We start from the raw sequence: 19683 nt of genomic DNA on the forward strand, positions 1-19683 counted from the left end.
ATGTACTGCACAATGAAACTCCTTATCAGCCCAGGAATTTCAAAAGACTGAAAAGCCTGAATTAAATGACATACCCTGATCTCTTAACAGCTTAATCTCACTGATGATGATCTCCTAGACAGTCGGATAAAGGCTCTCTTGGCATCAAAAGAGGTAAGTGATCAGTGGAATGGAGCCGAGAGGGGGTAAAAGCCAAAGCATGAAATCCTCAAGGAGCATGCAGAAACTGTCTTGCTGAATCTCGCAATGCATTGATTCATTATTCTTATATTATTTTTATCAAGGCGGAAAGCAGAGTTATAGTTTGATTTCTCCTTGATGGTCTTAGCTCAGGAAGTGTTGGAATGGAAGTAACACCAACAGTAGCATTATACACACATAATAAAGTGTACTGCTCAGGGGAAGGCTAGACTGATGAGTCTCTCTTTTTTGAAGGGGGTGGAGGGGGGGGGGGTTGGGGTTGGAGATGAAGATTGGCTACTGTTACTGAAGCTCTTTGTGTCATTGGATGAAAAATATTCAATATATCGCCTTGGTTTTAATCACAAGATGAATACAAAACAAACAACTATGATGAGTGTGCTGGTAGTGTGCTGACTATTGGAATGCAGATAATTAGTATTATTTTTTTTCTCTGTATGACACAGGTCCAAAAGTTTGCTCGCTTTCAGCAGACCCTGCAGGATGTTTACGAATTTGCGCTGAAGCTTCCAGGAGATGCCTGTCCAGCCCCCACCACAGTGCCTCCCCCAACAGAGGCGCCAACCACCCCTTCTGCAACCACGCCCTCCTCTTCCCCCTCATCCACATCGGATGGCCCCACCCTCGACTCACGCCCTGGCTCCCCCTTCTCTGGGAATACCTCTCAGTCCATGGACACAAGCACCCAGCCATCTGTCACGACACTTGGCCACGATTTTCTGACAAACTTCACCAATGCATCTTTGAGTTGGAACGCCTCGTGGTTCAACGTGACTTCCACCAAGGTTCCTTCAACCACCCCCACGCCCCTTTTCACCACACCCATCAACAAACCCAAGCCCAAGCCCAAGCCCAATGTCAAACCCAAAACCAAGAGTGAGGAGCAGAAAGAAAAAGTGGCGCAGCTCTACCGCCTCTGGGCCAAGATGCAGTACAGGTTTGTTTTTGTTTTAATACTTGTTTTGCATGTTTTTTTATCTTCAGAAAAACAATTTTTCCGTTTGTTGGGCTTATGTGTTCTTTATCTTAATTTGAAAAAAAAGAAAGAAATGCCAATGTCCAGGATAGGAGGTAACCTACACTGTATGTGGATAATTTTCTGACATTGAGCTTTCAGTGGAAAGATATATTTTCTTTTCTGTGATTTTCAGATTTGGATGATTATGCAATTCATTTCAATGTAGCGCTGTATATATTTTCAGCTTCTGCATGATATTTGCAAGACTTTTAGTAGCCATTTGCTCTTTCTATCCAAGTTTATGCATTTTCATTTTCTTCAACCTTTTTTGTATCCCTGGAACTTCAGTGTGTGTGGGGTGCAGCCAAGGGTGAACGAAGCACTGCTAGCCAAGGGGGACATTCGGGGACTGAAGCTGACTCGTGTCCAGAAGAAGAGTCTTGGCCTGCTCCTCCATGTGTTGTTCAGCCGACCAACGATCCTCTACTCCCCCAACACACCAGATGTGCGGGATCTCATAGACAAAGTAAGCCATATGTCATGCAGTCGGCCTCCATACTTGATTTGGAGCATTGCCTCGTGTAGATGTGCAGGAACTAGTAGCGGCATTCTAGAGAAAATTCAGAAATTCTAAAGAAAATGGAAATGCTCAGCTTATGGCACTGACAAAGCACTGAGATGTATGACGTGGATATCAAATGTTGCATTCCTATGACAGCTAGGAAACATCCGATGAAGTCGCATAAATCATAGAGCATCAGAAGTTATACTTCCTCTCTTTTTGTCAACATTTTTGAAGCAATACCAAAATAAAAATACACGATATTGGCAGAACAAATATCAGAGTGTTGGAGTGAATTTTATTAGAATTATGAGGGGTTTAAAAAAGGAGCTATTGCCATCAAGTGCTATTTTTATGTTATCTTGTAAATGCAAAGATTATGTTGTCTTTTACATGTTTATGCAGTCATACAGCTTGATCTCTCAGTTACATATATGTATAAAAGCACATTAAATATGGTACCACGAGGTTTTTTTTTTGTTTTTCATGTTTGAAAGATTGCAAGCATTCTGAAGGGTATTAAAATGTAGGATATTATAAATAAGTTTATTTTCAACCTGCTGATTGCCAGGTTGTGTGACAGAGACAATAAAATCACTTCAAATCACACAAAGTGTGAATGTTGATCAGTCGACAGTTTTCCCATATTTTTCCCTTCCCTTTATTTTCGGTTTGTTTTCCTTGTTAGGCGAGTGATTTCATCTACCTGGCCAAGAACATCTCCCACAGTGCTGAAGTGTGGTTGAACGTCTCCCATACCATCAGGGAGTACCTAGAGAAGAACACTACCCAGCAGGCTCTGGAGTTCCTGGGCAAGGCAAGTTGTCCTGGAGTCAAAAAGCACTCCGCAATTAAAGGCATAATTTACCATTTGCAGATGAAACAAAAGCCCAGCATTGGTGCTTTAAAATAGTTCTAAAACGTGGGTTAGGGATAGAAACAACCACTGTAAAAATTTGAATACGTATTATCGATGTTAAGTGTTGTTGAATACACAAAATGTGAACAAGAGTTATAATAAAAATGTTTCCAGACTAAACCGTCTACAGTTATGGTTTATTAAGAAAAATACAGCTATCTCCTTATATTTTAGGCTTTATTGCGAAAATTTTATATGGTAGGATGTTTTGTGATACAACAGACCTACACATATGCATCAAATGTGATATCTTGAAAAATGTTAAAATCACTGCTCCCAAATGTAAACTGGACCTTTAAGATCTGTCTGTGTGTAGCTCCCTAGCACATACTCATAGTTGAGGAGTCCAGATGGAGTGGTAGAGAAAGAAAGAAAAAACAAAACAAAACAAAACAAACAAGACTGTGATGTACATAAAAAGACCTTGGCAAGGTTCCAGAATCAAATGTGTTTGAGCATTGTTTCAGTTGTGCTCTAAATGCTTGGTTTCATTTTGCAATCTCTTTTTTTCTTTCCATTTGCACACAATGGCTTTAATCATTGGTTAAGGAACAGATCCTGAGCTGATGTGATTTATCTATGGCATTGAATAGTATACAAATGATGCACAGAACAGAGTGGATCGGTGAGAACTGGATGCACGAGTTTAACTTTGGAGCTGTTTAAACCCACGAGCGCAGCGAGTGGGTTTAAGACTGTTCCAAAGTTAAACAGGAGCATCCAATTCTCATTGATCCACGAAATTGGCATGTGCATCAGTTGTGTTATAAAATGGGCCCGTAAATTCATGAAATACAACCATTTTCCCCATCATGCATCCGGTAAACCTACTACGCTATACAAGACTTGAGCCATGCATTCGGATTTTACCGGATGCATGGCCATGCATTCGGATTTTGCCGGACGCATGGCTCAGTAAAAATCAATGCATGACAATTGACCAATCAGATTGCAGAGATTCTAAAGCTCATTTTATAATGCAGGTTGATGATGCACTATCAGTTTATTTGATATCCCACATATGGTTGTTAAAGGGACTGTACAGTACTGGGTGAGGTGGGGATTCATGGTTTGAACATTCTTAAGTGAGATAATGAGAAACCTCTTATGAAATATGAAAGAGCATGTAATTTTAAAAAGGATTCAATGTTTATTTGATGAAAATTGGTTTTCAAATGGCTGAGATATCCAAAAAAGTGATAATGATAAAAGGCGACAGGCCACAACTTTATTCGGATCTCTTTGTTTCACCTTGTTTTTGGATATCTCAGCCATTTCAAAACCGATTTTCGTCAAATAAACTTTTGATACCCCTTAGAATTGCATGCTCTTTGACATGTCATAGAGTGGTTTCTAAATATCTGGCAAAACGTTAAAAGCTAAATCCTCACCTCGACCTGTACACACTGTACACACCCTTTAAGTATCCACATCAAGCCTAGACAAATCAAAGTTGTAAATACCCTTCATTTTCTATAACAAATGGTAAAAGCTCATTCTCCCACTTTTCTAGCCTACATGTATATGCACTCTTAATGCATAATTAGCCCTTGGGCTATTCTGTTTTGGCTGAGGTAAAATTATATTGCACTTGAGCTACATTGTACATTGTATGCATCTGTTGTGCGTACAAATATGATATAGTAAAGTGGATTCAAGATTATGCACTGTTTGTGTATGTTATGTGGAAGAAATGTCAGAGACTGATATGTGTGAGGAGTGAATAACAAACCATATCCAGGGCTGCACACTAACCCATATTTTCTACTGGTCTGACCTGTCCGTCGGACCAGTAAGTACCCAGGCTTTCCATGTTTTACTGGTCCATTCCTGAAAAAGTTACTGATCCAACAGTGATTTCTACTGGTCAGGGACCGTCGGACCAGTGCCAGTTTGCAGTGTTATCATATCTTTTCTTGCCTATACTGTAGATGGAAGAGGAGCTGAGTGAACATCCAGAATTCCTGAGCAACTCCAGCTTGAGTCCTGACCTCCAGGCCTTCATCACCAACAGCTCCCTCGTCTCTGTGCCCTACATACGCAATCACCTCGACGTCATCGACAACGCTGCCTGCGCCTGGCTGGAACTTACTAGACCCATCCAATGGGACTTCTTTATGGGTTTCCCAGATGAGGAGACTATGGTGAAGTACGCCCTGGAGCAGTCACCGGCTGACGGGAGGACAGTGTTTGCAAGTGAGCCACCTGACTTGTTTCATTATGATCTCTGATCTCGAGGGCATTCACATTGCGAAATAATCCTGCCTGTAAACAGTGTTAGAAACATAGTTGATTCTAGATGTTCCCCCTCTCATTTACAGATCTGCAGAGAAGTGAAATTGTATTACATGATATGAACCATGGGGCTCATGCTGTAAAATTGATTGCATTTGGTTTATTGCAGTCGTTGCAGTTTCATGTACCAAAAGCGTCAACGTAATGTCAGAGGCTAGTGGGTTGTTTCTGGCTGTTGACAGGGAAAATGGTCTCTGTGTAAGGGGGTTTTCATATGACAAAATAATCCTGTTCGTATACAGTGTTATATTGTGGTCACCCCCCCCCCCCCCTTTTATAGCATCTGTAGGGAAGTGGAATATGTTATGATATATGATATGGGCCCTTGAGGCTTACGCTGTAAAATTGATTGCATTTTGTTGTGAACTGCAGTCATTGCTGCAGTTACCTTAGCAACGGCCTGATGCCTGAGGCTAGTTACTTGATCTTTGCTGCTACCATTGAAGCTACAAAACAATCATTCCAGCTTGTCATGTTTGCTAATCTCTCTATGAAACAGGTCTATGGAACGTCAAGAACTTGCAGGTTTTGATTATAATAACCAGTGATGGAAATAGATGAAGCAATGTGACAATATAAGTCTACCTGGCAATGCATTCTACATTATCAAATTTGCCTTCAGTTATATACTGTAAAAGAGGAAACTTACACAAATAACTTTTGTGCTAGGCCGTTTTCTGTCACTTTTGCTCTTTTATAGTTTTTTGAATTACTACAAACTTTAAGTGATATCTCTTAATATATTCTTTGAATTACATGCATTTTTACTCTTGTTAGTCCAAGTTTTCAGTAATACATGCAACTCCATCAAGACATTTTGTGCATGCACCTTTGACTGACTGAATACATGTAGTTTGAAGCCTCCTATCATCAAGCCTTTTGGTCAAATATACAAGATGTGACATGCCAGCTACTCTGATTGATGACATTTGCCCCTATACCTACACTTTGGGGTCATCAAACCTTTTGTATCTGTCTTATCCTGTATTGCAAGGCAGTGTGGATGAGATGACATTTTCATATATCAAACAATGGGAGAAGGAGAAAGGTAAAGTAAAGATGATCTGGAAAAATACTTGGGCAGTTGCCTCCTGTGTTACCAACCTTTGTATTCTGGTCTGTTTTCTCACAGGTGTCGCATTCCAGACAGATGAGAATGGTAATCTCCCATCCCATACTGTCTACAAGATCCGCCAGAACTCCTCCTTCACCGACAGGACTGACCTGGTGCGCCGACGATTCTGGCGGCCCGGGGCCAACCACCACCGTATCCTTGGTTACTATACCTATGGCTTTGTCTGGGTACAGGACATCATTGACCGTGCGCTCATTGATAAGAGGGTGGGGCGGACCGTCATTGAGCCAGGCAGCTACTCACAGGAGTTTCCTTATCCTTGCTATGTCTCTGACATGTGAGTATAAAATCAATGGACTATCTTATCAATAATTGCAAGGACTTGCTCCAAAGAGATTCTGGGAATTGCTGATTTAGGCCTTTGAAACTCATTACTGGTTAACTTGCAAGCAACAATATGGAGCAGTTATGACAGATTCTCTACTAGGATTTTGAGCTGTAAGTCGGTGATATGCAATATGTGAAGTTTGATCGCAAAACAGGCAGGCTAAGTGCTATTTTTAAGCATTTAAAATTAAGTTTGTCATCAGGGAAGTCAAAATAAAATGTTTACAGTGATACAACGTACCTCACTTGTAATATAACAAGGAATATTCTTGAAGTTATGAAAAAAAAAATCCCCCCATCCCAATTATTAAAATTTTCTTTGTTTTTTAGCAGCTTTAATTGTAAATATCTCAAACAAACAAGAATGGAGTTAAGTTGTTTTGCCATCAAACTCTTCTTGTGCACCATGTTTTAGCAATATGATGTTGAGATGTGGTTGGGCCTGTCTAATAATGGCCATATTAACTCTTCCTCTGTCAAGGTTCCCGTTCACCATAGAGCAAGTCATGCCAATGGTCATGGTCATCTCCTGGGTGTACTCTGTAGCCATGCTGACCCAGAGTATTGTCTACGAGAAGGAGCTGCGTCTCAAGGAGGTATGTGTGCTCAGAGATTTTTTGTTTTGTTTTATTTATTTTCCTTTGTTGCTGAGAGTTAACCATGTACCAATTCTTGTTCATAATATTTTGTTGTCTTCTCACCTATGCTGAAGAATGATATGCAGTTCATAAACTCTGTGTCATAGCAGTAAGTCTATGAATTATGTCAAGACTTCTTTATTCGCACTAATACACATGTAGTTCCTATACAGATTGTAGAAACTACATGTATGCTTCTAATAATTTTCTGGTGTTTGATGTCAGATTTATCCTTTCTTGTCAATATTGCATTTTATGAAAGTAATTCATTTTGTCAATTTTTATGTTTACTCTACCTGCCAAAATAATTTTGACAATAATTTTATATGACGATGTGGAGAAAAATATACTGGAACTCAGAAACAATTACATGTAATTATTGTCCAAGATGCCTGTTTTGTTACAATTTTTTCCTTTGAATGTGGTTTAGTGTTAATTATTCAGTGCACAATAATCAGAATGATTCATTAATCTGTATATATTATTTGAGCATTCAAGTAATGACGGGGTGTGCAAAGTCAGCATTTTGTTCAGCGTACAAAGGGTAATTACCTCTTCACAGAGGATGTACACTGGAGTAAGTTATTGTGCTAAGTAGATGTGATAGATTTTTTCATGCCTGATTTCCTGTATCGAATGAGAGACATTGATGTGAATCTGGCCATGCAGGTAATGAAGATGATGGGACTAAGCAATGCAGTGCACTGGGTAGCCTGGTTCATCACCAGCTTCCTTCAGCTCTCAGTGACGACTGGCGCCCTCACAGCCATGCTGATTGCAGGCAAGGTGCTGGCCAACAGTAACCCTGTCATCGTTTGGCTTTTCCTCACTATCTTCTCTGTTTGCGTCATCAGCTTCAGGTGAGATTAGATTGATTTGATTTGATTTGATTTGATTTGATTTGATTTGATTTGATTCTCTGTATGGCATTGCTTTACAATTGAATCAATTTTAATTATCATTGCATTCACAAAAATTGTGTTAACAATTATATAATAATTTGTGACACTTTCTGCATTTTTGTTTTGTTACATGTATATGTGTGTAATATATTCTTATGTGAAAGTAAAAGATTAGTTAATGCATCGATCACTTTGCTCCATTTCATAATGAGCGCCTTTGGACTTGTAGAAGACAAATCCTACTTGTCTCCCAGAAAAAGGAACAACAACATTTGAAGTGAATACATCCCTTCTTGAAAGCTCCGAGTTATAATTCATCATTTCATTGTGAAATGATGAGTGAAGGGTTTGAAGATTGTTGGGTTAATTCCGAAGTGACTTCACATCACTTCTCTTCCTTCCCGTCTTCTTTGTCCACTCAGTTTCCTGGTGAGTGCTCTCTTCTCCAAGGCCAAGGTGGCTGCAGCCTGTGCAGGTATCATGTACTTCACCAGCTTTGTGCCCTGCATCTACATCCAGATCAGAGAGGAGACGTGGGCCTATACCACCATCTCATCCTCCGTCAAGTCTCTGGCTGTAAGTCTCATCAATTCCCCTCCTCCTCCTCTTCCTAACCCTCTGCATCCCACATTAATTACCTGTCTGTAGTTTTGTGTGTGAAACTTGTGCCTATTTGAGTCATTGCCACTGAAAGGGTTAACTGTGATTTTTTAAATCTTTAAATCAATATAAATAAATAGCAGTGATTCATTTCATGTATTTGAAGTAGATCACATGGTGAGATTGCATTCATGTTGCAATAAGATGCACAGGTTTAGGACTGTACAGAGAGGCAATGAGATGTGGGACAGTTTAGATATACAGTCAGGAATATATGTGAATGTTTGTGTACATATTTACAAGTGATAAATGATAGTGATGAATAATCGTGATGATGCGTTATGCTATTGAAATGCTTGATATCATACAAAGGCCTTGATGTGCTGAAAAAAAAGAGGACATTTTCCATCATGATGATTAAACAGGGCGTTCATTTTGTTTAAAAAAAAAGAAAAAAGTCTTTTACAAGTTGCATGCAGATGTTGCTGTTCATACTTATATGCTGTGTATGCCATGCCTGAACATTCAAGCCACATAACATTACATTTCACAGCCTTGTCGACTGTCATGAGAAGTTGTGGATACTTGCAATCTTTTGTGTCTCATTTTTCCCCTCAGTCCCTCTCCTGTACCACTGCTTTTGGTCTTGGTGCCCGATACTTTGCCCTCTATGAGATTGGGGGCGTTGGGGTGCAGTGGCACACCCTACATCTCAGTCCGGTAGAGCACGATGACTTCAACCTGAAGCAGGTGTTTGTGATGCTCATTGTAGACTGTGTCCTCTACCTGCTCCTCACATGGTACATTGAGGGCGTACATCCAGGTGACTACCTCTCGTTGATGCTTTCTCTGTGCTATCCTCTTCATGAGGAGATTTATTAACCCCGTACTGTGCTTTTACACCATTTGACACATCAGCAGGATTGCTTTCTGCACCAATTAGTACCAGTGTTTGGAAACTAATCGGCAATACATAAAGATTATCTAATCCCCTTAATCTTTATTTTGACACTATGCCCTTCCAGTCAGACTGGGGCACATTGTTCCACCCGAGTTGGTGGCTGACATTTGTAGTTCATCAACCTTGGAGGAATAATCTGAATATTGATTGGAAACATTTCATGTAACTACTTAGAGTATGGACACATAGGCCCGAATTCACGAAGGTGGTACAAATGAAACCATGGTTTAAACCATGGACAAAAACCATGGAGCGCCAAGTGTTGCCCGTAATATTTCGTTACGAAATTGGTCATTTCGTCGACAAAATTACCGTTTTTAGCAGTTTATCTTGAACATTTTTGGTAGAATACTGTGATTAGATGTGTCTTCAGAGTCCAATTTTCATTTCTGAGAAACCATGTACACACTCTTCACTTTCAATTCTAATAACTTTTGAAAGGATGACGCTACTGCTTTGAAAGTTGGCATTAATTATGGACAGAGTGTGTTAATAAGGCTTGCGTAATTTCAGTTCAATTTGATAATCCCTTTATTGTTGTTACTCCGGTGGTTTACTGCCTTTTTTTGTCCCATTCATTGCACAGGCAGCACGGCTTGGTAAAGATTATGCGCTTGAATACACATTGTACTTCAGAGCCTCTTTTCTCAGTTCACACTTATCCTGAGTGTGTGCTTTCTTTCCAATATTTATATACACTGTAGGTTAAGAGAATCCATTTGAATTGAGTTATACATCATTTTAAAGCTTAGAGTCTACTCTTTCAGAATATGCCCTTAACTAAAAATCCATGTCTGGTGACTTTTTGTGCGTTTTGTGGTGCAGGGTCACATATGTATTTTTAAAGTTTTTTTTTTCCTTGTGAGAAATACACTAAAGTTTGTTTTTTTCAATAGTGCATCAAAATTATTATTATAAAAAGAGTAAATCAGTCTGAATATTGCATGAAATATATTATTTGATTATTTTCATGATACGTCGCACACATACCCAGCAAGAGTGTGCAAAGATATAGATACTGGTAGTGCTTCTCCCTTTAGTTTTCATAATTTGCTCACATGCAACATTTTCCAATTGTGTGTAGGTGCATATGGGCTTCCCAGGCCATGGTACTTCCCCGTCCAGCCCTCCTACTGGTTTGGTCCCAACTGCTTCAAGGGAAGCATCATGTCCAAATCCTTCTGGAAACCCAAGAGATACTCTCATATCTCTGTAACAGAAGATGATCAAGCCATCGCCATGTCTAACTCTGATGATGGTAAGTTTGTCTCAACAGATGGGAACTTTAATTTCTTGCATGGTTTCATATATTAACTCAACACCTCTACGGAGTGGATAGCAAAAATTGAAGGTATGTCCATTTGTGTGGAAGTAATGTAATGTTTTGTTATTGCTGCTTTCTTTGCGTGATGATAAGCTACTGTATGGATGTGTCTTTCTTTATCCACAGAACCTGATTTTGAACCTGAACCTGTTGATCTAGAACTTGGTGTAACCATCGAGAACCTGACAAAGGTATGTGACATTGTATGCTTTGTGTATCACAAAGAGCTGCTTCCTATTTGGATGATGATCAGTTGTGTCAGACATTATTCAGATTTAGGCAGTGAAAGGTGGGAGAGATTTCTTAATGAATCCCAGAAAGATTTAGACAGGATGAATGTGCTATTCCAACATCACTCATTCCTGTGTCACATTCTCACACACTTTGTGCTTGTTGCTCACTAGAATCAACTTCGGGGCTATGAAATGAAATGAGTAGATATGATTTGTCAAGTGTCAGCTTACTTTGGCCCTCTACACAAGACAGTCTCTCCCATAAATGAGTGTAGGCAAGAGAAAGAATGTAATGTAAGTTAAATCACCTTGACAGAGAGAAAGAATTGTGATAGCCTCGTATTACATACAAGAGACTCATCTTATACTTTGTGATGTATAGCAAGCTCTATATGAAGCTCTGTACTACATGAAGTGAAACACATACAAGATTAATTGCAGGGCTTGACACTTATTTCTTATTTTTTATTTTTTGTGGACTATTTGGGCCACTGAAATCTTTGAATATGAAATTGTGATGGCCTGAAAAAGAAATGCGATGCCCAATATGAACAGAAACATGACAATCAGTTTAGTTGTAAGTGCCCGATTGAGCCACCAAAAGATGTTTTTTTTTTAAATTTAATGGTCCAACATCAGTATGGCCATCAGGTCGCCACTACAGATAGTATGTCAATCCCTGCTTGTTGTATGTATGTACTCTGACTTCTATGTGGCAGGATGTATCTGACAAATATGATATCTCTGTGTGGTTGTGATCAGGTTTACAGCACAGGGAAGAAGCTGGCTGTGAACAACCTATGTCTGAATTTATATCAAGACCAGATCACATCCTTCCTTGGTCACAACGGGGCAGGCAAAACAACTACAATGTGAGTAGATATCTGTTGACTACATATAAAATCAGACACCAATTAGTATTAAGTTTACTCATCGAAAAAGTAACACTTCACAGAAGTCAACAAAAATAGAGGGCTTTTCTAAGTAGCCCATCACTTTTGAGTGCATGAAGACTTTGAATTTTAAACTTGTAGAATGTTCTGGTGTTAAAAGCTTGAAGACACTTCAATCTCCTGAATGTCCTAGAAAGTTCAATGTTATTTTACAAATATTCAGTTATGATTGTAGGAACTATGTGTGCATATTTCTTTAGCTAATAGAAAGAGAGCAATTTCTATTTTTTCTACATGTATCAAAAATAACTCCATTCCAGAATCAATAATTTGAGCAATTTCCTGCACATTGTATGTTACTTTTAGATAGACTATTATATCTGAATAAAATGTGTGTATTTTGTTTTGTTTTGTTTGTTTGTTTTTTTTGTGAAGGAAAGGGAAAAGATGGAAGACTTTCTGAGTGTTCTATTATTTACATGAATTTTTGTTGACTCTCTTTTCTGTTGCAAAGGTCCATTCTCACTGGCCTGATACCCCCAACATCGGGAACAGCAAAGATCTACGGCCATGACATCCGCACCGATATGACCACCATCAGAAAGAGCTTGGGCATGTGTCCACAGCACAACGCCCTCTTTGACAAGTGAGTGACAGTCTTGTTTAAATGGCTGTTAACTATAAATTTTGCATCAGCCCATGTATTCATAAACTAGAGAAAAGTTTGTCCATTTTGATAAGAATGTGAAATCTGCACCTGCTTTGTCTAATCTTCTGTCGTTTTACTTTAATGCATCGAGCCATGCTCTCTGTAACTCCTCTGGGTAGATAATCTCCAATTACCATTATAGTCCTGCAGGTTGTGTGGTATGTGTTGCTGATGTACCCAATGTATGTGTTCTTATGACATATCTGTTAAAGATGGCTGATAGGCAATGGAAAGCACTTGTTGAGGCCCATAAACATTCCACTCACCTGTTCACTATGTTTATCTGTCCACAGACTGAGTGTAGAAGACCACATCTGGTTCTATGCACAGCTCAAAGGCAAGCCCAAATGGCAGATCAAAGAGGAGACTAACAAGTAAGCCTGCCAATGATACTTCCCCTTGATAGATTTAAAACAAATATATAATAATAATAATGAGATCATATTAATCCAGGGTAGCCTCTTCAGTGTTGCCACTTCTCTACCAGAGGGCCCTGCCATTATTACTACCCCTGTGTTTCCAGATACCCATTTTATACACCTGGGTTTGTTTTTTTTTTCTTTTCTTTTTAAAGACAAAAGAAAGACAACCAGTTACACAGTTATTGTGATGTTTCTGAGGGAACCTCTGGATTGAAAGTGATACTCCCCAGAACTTTTTGCAGTTCATACATACATTCATTATAATGTACATGTAGGTCAAACAGGAATTGGTCCATGGTATATCGAAGAGCAAATTATAGATTAAACCTTGACATGAAAATTATGAAATGAATAGCCAATGCCAGATTAAACAGAAAATTACATCAGTTTCAGTTTTCGTTTGATTCTTTTATGGAGTTATCACAGTGCAGTCACTTTTAATACCTGTGTTATTCTAAGTAAATTAGTTTCTGGCAGATTACTGTGTCTCATTAATGAGTAGCAGTGACCAAGCATACATGTACCTACCTCCAATGTATACTCTGCAAATTCATCCCACTCACTGACAATGAAAGAACAGAAAGTTCATTGGGTGTAATGACATCCACTATTATCAAAATATGTATCGTGTGTGTGTTTTCCCATTCAGTACAATTCAATGTGCTGTGTGTCCATTGAAAGCTTGTTTCTGCCGAGATATAGAGCTTATGTGTGAAATGTCAAACATGATAGACAGCAAAGACAAGAGTTACAACACTTACTAACGTTTGTTGTAGACTCATTGGAGACATTGGCCTAGACAACAAGCGAAAGACTCCAGTGGAGCGCCTCTCTGGGGGCATGAAGCGTCGTCTGTCGGTCGCCATCGCCTTCATTGGTGGCTGTCGCACTGTCATTCTGGACGAGCCCACGGCGGGAGTGGACCCGTGTGCTAGACGGGCCATCTGGGATCTCTTGCTCAAGTACAAACATGGTGAGATTGCTGACCAAGGATCTGGATGAAATATGATTTTGTAATGAATGCAATCTGATACAGTTCGACCTTGATTTTCGGGCCTCCTTTTATCCGGAAATCTCTATTATCCGGACGCGTTCACGCAGTGAAGGACTTTTTATTTCATCCAAAAATTGAGAAAAAACAATTAAAATTTCTACAAAACTCACACGATTTACCTACAATATTCCCGATAGAAATAACATAAATTCACACCACATTATCATTGTAAAAGTGAGCAGTCATGATCTATAAATTCACCATAAGAACATGGATGGAAAACTTGTAAGTAAATCACGGCGCATTCGAGGCCATATCGTGATCGGTCATTGAGAAAGCTAAAGAATATACATTAACATTGTGTCTCCCATATCCGGCCAATTCGCTTATCCGGATGAGCGCCGGTCCCGACATGGCCGGATAATTGAGGTCGAACTGTATTGTTTATTTCAAAGATGTAAAGCAGATATTATGAATATCCCTTCTGGTAATTGTGAATGAAATTACACGAGTGCTACATTGCAAGCTTCTTGCATGTGGCAATTATATGGATCATTTTGTCAATGACTGTAAAATATAATGCATGTGACAAACAAGATGTGGAGCTGTAATATGTTGTAGGTCAGTGGATGAGACCATGAATTACATTGTAGCAATCGTGATGTGCCAGGTTCGATTCCCCTTGCTGCAGCAGTTGTGTCCCTTGGCAAGGCAATCTATCCTCATTTCTTTGTCCTTTGAAGAGGAAACAAAACCATCAGTCCTGTGGTTGCTTGCTTTATACAAGTATTCCAATTACCAATATGCTTACCAATGTGCAATGCTTACCAATCCCATTTTGGAATTGTAACAGTGTCAATACCTTCCACTCTTAACTAAAGACCTATTTTTTCCAGCAACTTTGTGACTGATGTGTGACACATTGCAGGAGCTGGGCGCCTTTGAATGTTTCTACAGATAAATGGCGCTATATATAAGTGCTGTTTCATTATTGTTGTCATCATATTCAGCATTTCCCTTGAAGTAATTTAATTCAAAATCAATTCTCCAACATCCTCTTGGCTTGTCCAGGTCGTACCATTCTACTCTCAACCCACCACATGGATGAGGCAGATTTCCTGGGTGACCGCATCGCTATCGTCTCCCACGGCCAAGTCAAGTGTGCTGGCTCCTCCCTCTTCCTCAAAACCACCTTTGGAGACGGCTACCACTTGACCCTGGTCAAGAAACCTGCTGGACTGCCCAGCCAGGGCAGCTTTGATGCTGGCAGCAGCAGCAGTAGCATAGGTGGTGAGTTCATCATCACAAATTTCAAAATACCATGGACATTGTGTATAGCCAGGAGACCAAACAGTGCTTTAAAACTTCATTTATCATACTTCTAATTTCCCTCCCAATGGCATTGTGAATGTGTTTTTACATCAACTCATGAATGAAGTTTTGTACGAACAGGATGACTGATTTTCATACTTGACTATGTGAAGTTGTTCTATGTGCTGTTCTTTTTCTCACTTTTGCATGCACAGTCTCTGTTTGAAGTCCAACAGAGTGTTACTCTTATGTGCAAATCACACCAATTGTTTTTAAACTCAAATGTAACTTAGGCAAAACACATTGACATATTCAGAGAAGTTTATATGATTTCAGAGAAGTTTATATGATTATATTCAGAGAAGTTTATATGATTTACAAGTATGATCTTGTTATCTCTAATTGTGAGTGTAGAAATGGGAGATCATGCAGTGGAGCGAGGTTTGCTCTCTTGTTTGTGACTTCTTCATGGTTTTATTCTGAATGTTTTTTTTATGTCTTGACATAAGTTTTACTCTCTTTACCATGTGTTTTTACATACAATGCAAAGACTTATCTTTCTTCTGTAAACAAAGTATGATATACCACAGATACTGTTTGAATGGTACACAAAATGAATCCTTGAACACTTCATATGATAGATCATCCTTAAGTTATTTTTCCTGGTATAAAATGTGAATTTTCTCATTCTTCCAGTGTGCCACATGACATTCTCTCACAACGAGGAAGTCACTGAAATCCAAGGCATTCATCCTCTTCTCTCTCCCCTACTCTCCCCCACCTCCCTCCCCTCCCCCCAGATGACTCAGCCTCAGCAGCAGCGAGCTCCTTCCGGTCCCACTGCGATGAGAGAACAGTGACCCAGTTCATCACTGACATGATTCCTGGTGCCTATCTCTCAGGCCAGTCACTGAGGGAGCTGTCCTACACGCTGCCCTTCGATGGCGTCGCCTGCGGCTACTTCCCCAAGCTCTTCACTGCCGTGGAGCAGAAGAAGGAGAAGCTGCACATTCTTAGCTACGGACTCTCTGACACCACACTGGAAGAGGTCTTTCTGAAAGTGGCTGAAAACACTGGAGCCAATAAACAAGGTGCTGTAACTCCAAATAAGGGAAAGGAAAAAATTCCAGCATGAGCTATATTGGAAAGGAAACTTTTGTGTTATTAGACGTAAGGCATAACAAAATCAACACTTTTTTTTTCTTTGCACTTATACCTGCAGATTGATCTTTCTTGCACAGTACTTTTGTGAGCATATAAATAGTTTATTTTCCATCAAGCACGAAGTTTGTTTTAAAGTTCATTTTATGTGAACATTATTCATGTAAATTCTACAGTCTTTGAACAATACAAAAAATGAGTATGAATTTCTAATTCCCCAAGAAAAGTGCAACTTGTCTGTCATTCTTAGTGTCATATATTTTTTTTTTGTTGCTTTTCCAAGAGGTCTTTTGGTTTGAAGAATCTTGGCATTGTCTGTGAACCTGTGGCTCACTATACATGTGTCTTTGTTTCTAGATGTGCCCTCAAGAGCCAGTTCATCCTCAGGATTAGGGAGCTTTGGTGAATCCTATGAGACACAGAGCAGTACTTCATCCCCTGTTTCAAGGTGAGTGATGTGCCAGCTAGTGTAAGTGAAGTACCGTTGAGTGAAAGAGTGAGAAAGTGCTTATTTGATTTGCTTTGATACCTTATGAAGCACTCACACCTACACACACACACTCAGAGGAGTACTCACACACACACAGGCTCATACGCATTACACCGTCATGCACTCATAACACGAGACTAGTCCATGTGTCAAATAATTGTCTTTTGAAAGCAGAGGCTAAGCAATAAATGCAAGACCCCCTCTGGGGTCAATGCACTTATCGAGAATGGTTCTTTAAATTGATAAGATTCCCCATGGAATTGACGTGTACACATACTTTATAGCCTACATGACCCTTCTATTATACAAATGTATGCTAATTTACTATCACCCAGTGGCATAGAGCTTCAGTTGAATGCAGGTAAAGAAATCCTGCAATAGAATGCTGATGCAGGTGAATGTACAAACAAATGGACGAACAAGCAAATGAATGAATGAATGAGTGAGTGAGTGAATGAATGAATGAATGGATGGATGGATGGATGGATGGATGGATGGAATGACCGATTGATCAACCGACAATCAACCAACCAACCAACCAACCAACAAATAAAAAAAAAAACGACTTACATTCTGAGACCCAGTTGTCATCAAGCTGGACTTCCAAATTGTTTTTTTTTCCAGGGACCAGAATTTGCAGGCATCAGGGGAGTCTCCCTCCAGGAGCAGCCCCGCCCTGGGGGAGACAGAAGGATCTGAAACAGATGCAGTGGGAGGAAACGAAGGAGAGGAGGGGAGCGGTGGTGGTAGTGGTGGAGGAGCTAGGGGAGCTTTCACCAGGTTGTGGAGGAGGAGGAAAGGCCAGAAGCAGAGTGAGAGTACTGGTGACGTCCCGCTCCTGGATGTCACAGGGGATGCACACCATAGAACTACATCCCCGCAGGATGAGAGTAGGTCTTGATGTTTCAGCTTATATCCGCCTGGCTATTACAGTTATGTGGCATGTTACTACCCAAGCATGTTAAAGAAGCCGTACATCAGAGTTTCCATCTTTCTTTGTTTACCTGCATTTTCAAGATATTAAGCTTTGTGATAACATAGAAATTGGCCCACTTTATTCAGAACAAGCCACCATAAAGTAATTAGGAAAACTGGCTGTTTATAGGAATACAGTTTTTTAGTACCCTAAGCTCTGACATAGAATGTGGTCAAGTAGGATATTTCATCTATTTAAATATAACATTTTCAAATTTCGTCATTTAGCATATTCAGTTGTACAAACAATGTATATTTTGTATTGTACCTTATGTTCTTGTTCTCCATACAAATTTTTAAATGACATGATTTGTCATATGTACACTTTGCATTATGTATTACCCATTGTTCAATGGAAATAAAGTATCAATGGAATTGAATTGGAATCTCTCGGTGCATTGTATTCATTTCTTCCCAGATGCAGCCCATCTTGCCAATGACATCATCTTCACCAGGTACACAGGGTTCTTCCACCACCTCATCACTTTTATGGCCCTCCTAAAGAAGCGGGTGCACCACGTCAAGCGCAACCAGAAGGGCCTCTTCTCCCAGCTGCTCCTGCCGGCTTTCTTTGTGACCATTGCCATGAGCGTGGCCCTCTCCGCACCTCACATTGGGGACCTGCCAGCCCTCATTTTATCCCCCTCACAGTACCACCCATTTGAGTACCCAGAAGGTAGGAGATTGATGGAATAAGTTTGTTGAAGTAGAACATTGCAGTCAAAATAAAGCAAAATAGTGATATCTTGTACAGAAGGAGTAGGGCATTGATGATATGTGTCAGCATGTAGGAGATTCTTGCTGGGCAGAGTGAATATCAGAATTAAATGGAATGTATATTCATATATAACCAGGGTTGATGTTATTTGATGTTTGAATATATGAACAAGAGAAATTATCTGTCTACTAATAGGACATACTTGTAAGTAACACACAGAGCAAGATATCAAACAGCGCATTTCAGAAGACTAGTTTGATAAGATCTAACTGTTGAACTGTCATGAAATAGGACTCAAATAAAGCTGGTTGGTTTCACAAAAAGGGAAAGAATGCCTGTCAAGACCATTACTCATAGAGAATTTTCTATTCTCAATCCTCTTCCCTCAGGCAATGTCATTCCCTACGCAGACGAGGCACTGAACAAGCGCCGAAGTTACCGCATCTACCACTCCAAGTGTGGCGACGCTGGTCCCCAGCAGCTGGCCGACACCTTCCGTTTCCCTGCCGGGGTGGGTGCCAGCTGTGTGCTGAAGACTCCCTTCAATGGCACCCTAGACCAGCTGGTCATGTCAGCCAACTACACTCGGTCAGTGGGCCTAACGGCACAGTACTACGACCCCATGTGCAAGCAGTCCTTCCGCAAGGGACAACCCTTGTCCAACTACGTGCCCACTCCACCCAGCTCCAAAGCTCGCACGGATGTAGAAATCATCGATGGTAAGTTACATTTGTGATAAGATTTGGATATGCAATCAACGTGTTTCCCTCTGTTACGATATCTTCTGACCTGAAATGAGTAAGCTGCATAGCCACAGCTATTCCTACGGGCTGTTTGTGATAGATAATACTTTTTTTTTGGGTAGATTTGAGTCTCCAGTAATCATTTCATTAATATTTCCATTCAGATTTCTATGTTGAAATTCGAAATTAACCACTATCAAATGACTGATTAA

General features: G+C 40.0%; 1 protein-coding gene across 1 annotated transcript in view; it reads left to right on the top strand.

Moving 5' to 3' along the window:
• Positions 1-638: 638 nt before the first annotated feature.
• The window catches only part of LOC139718429 (ATP-binding cassette sub-family A member 2-like), a 58922-nt gene continuing 39877 nt past the window's right edge, over positions 639-19683 (top strand). Inside the window, exons 1-21 of the mRNA XM_071629901.1 lie at positions 639-1138; positions 1508-1685; positions 2410-2538; positions 4572-4836; positions 6068-6347; positions 6879-6993; positions 7705-7895; positions 8360-8513; positions 9156-9360; positions 10583-10756; positions 10949-11013; positions 11818-11927; positions 12463-12594; positions 12951-13031; positions 13856-14052; positions 15145-15363; positions 16185-16475; positions 16903-16993; positions 17660-17925; positions 18429-18686; positions 19118-19447. Coding sequence (XP_071486002.1) covers positions 639-1138; positions 1508-1685; positions 2410-2538; positions 4572-4836; positions 6068-6347; positions 6879-6993; positions 7705-7895; positions 8360-8513; positions 9156-9360; positions 10583-10756; positions 10949-11013; positions 11818-11927; positions 12463-12594; positions 12951-13031; positions 13856-14052; positions 15145-15363; positions 16185-16475; positions 16903-16993; positions 17660-17925; positions 18429-18686; positions 19118-19447 — 4231 coding nt within the window. The remainder of the gene's footprint in view (positions 1139-1507; positions 1686-2409; positions 2539-4571; positions 4837-6067; positions 6348-6878; positions 6994-7704; positions 7896-8359; positions 8514-9155; positions 9361-10582; positions 10757-10948; positions 11014-11817; positions 11928-12462; positions 12595-12950; positions 13032-13855; positions 14053-15144; positions 15364-16184; positions 16476-16902; positions 16994-17659; positions 17926-18428; positions 18687-19117; positions 19448-19683) is intronic.

Source organism: Diadema antillarum, unplaced genomic scaffold, assembly GCF_040938485.1.
Source record: "Diadema antillarum isolate AM-2024a unplaced genomic scaffold, OU_Dant_1.0 scf00000094, whole genome shotgun sequence".
NCBI classification, from domain to species: Eukaryota; Metazoa; Echinodermata; class Echinoidea; order Diadematoida; family Diadematidae; genus Diadema; species Diadema antillarum.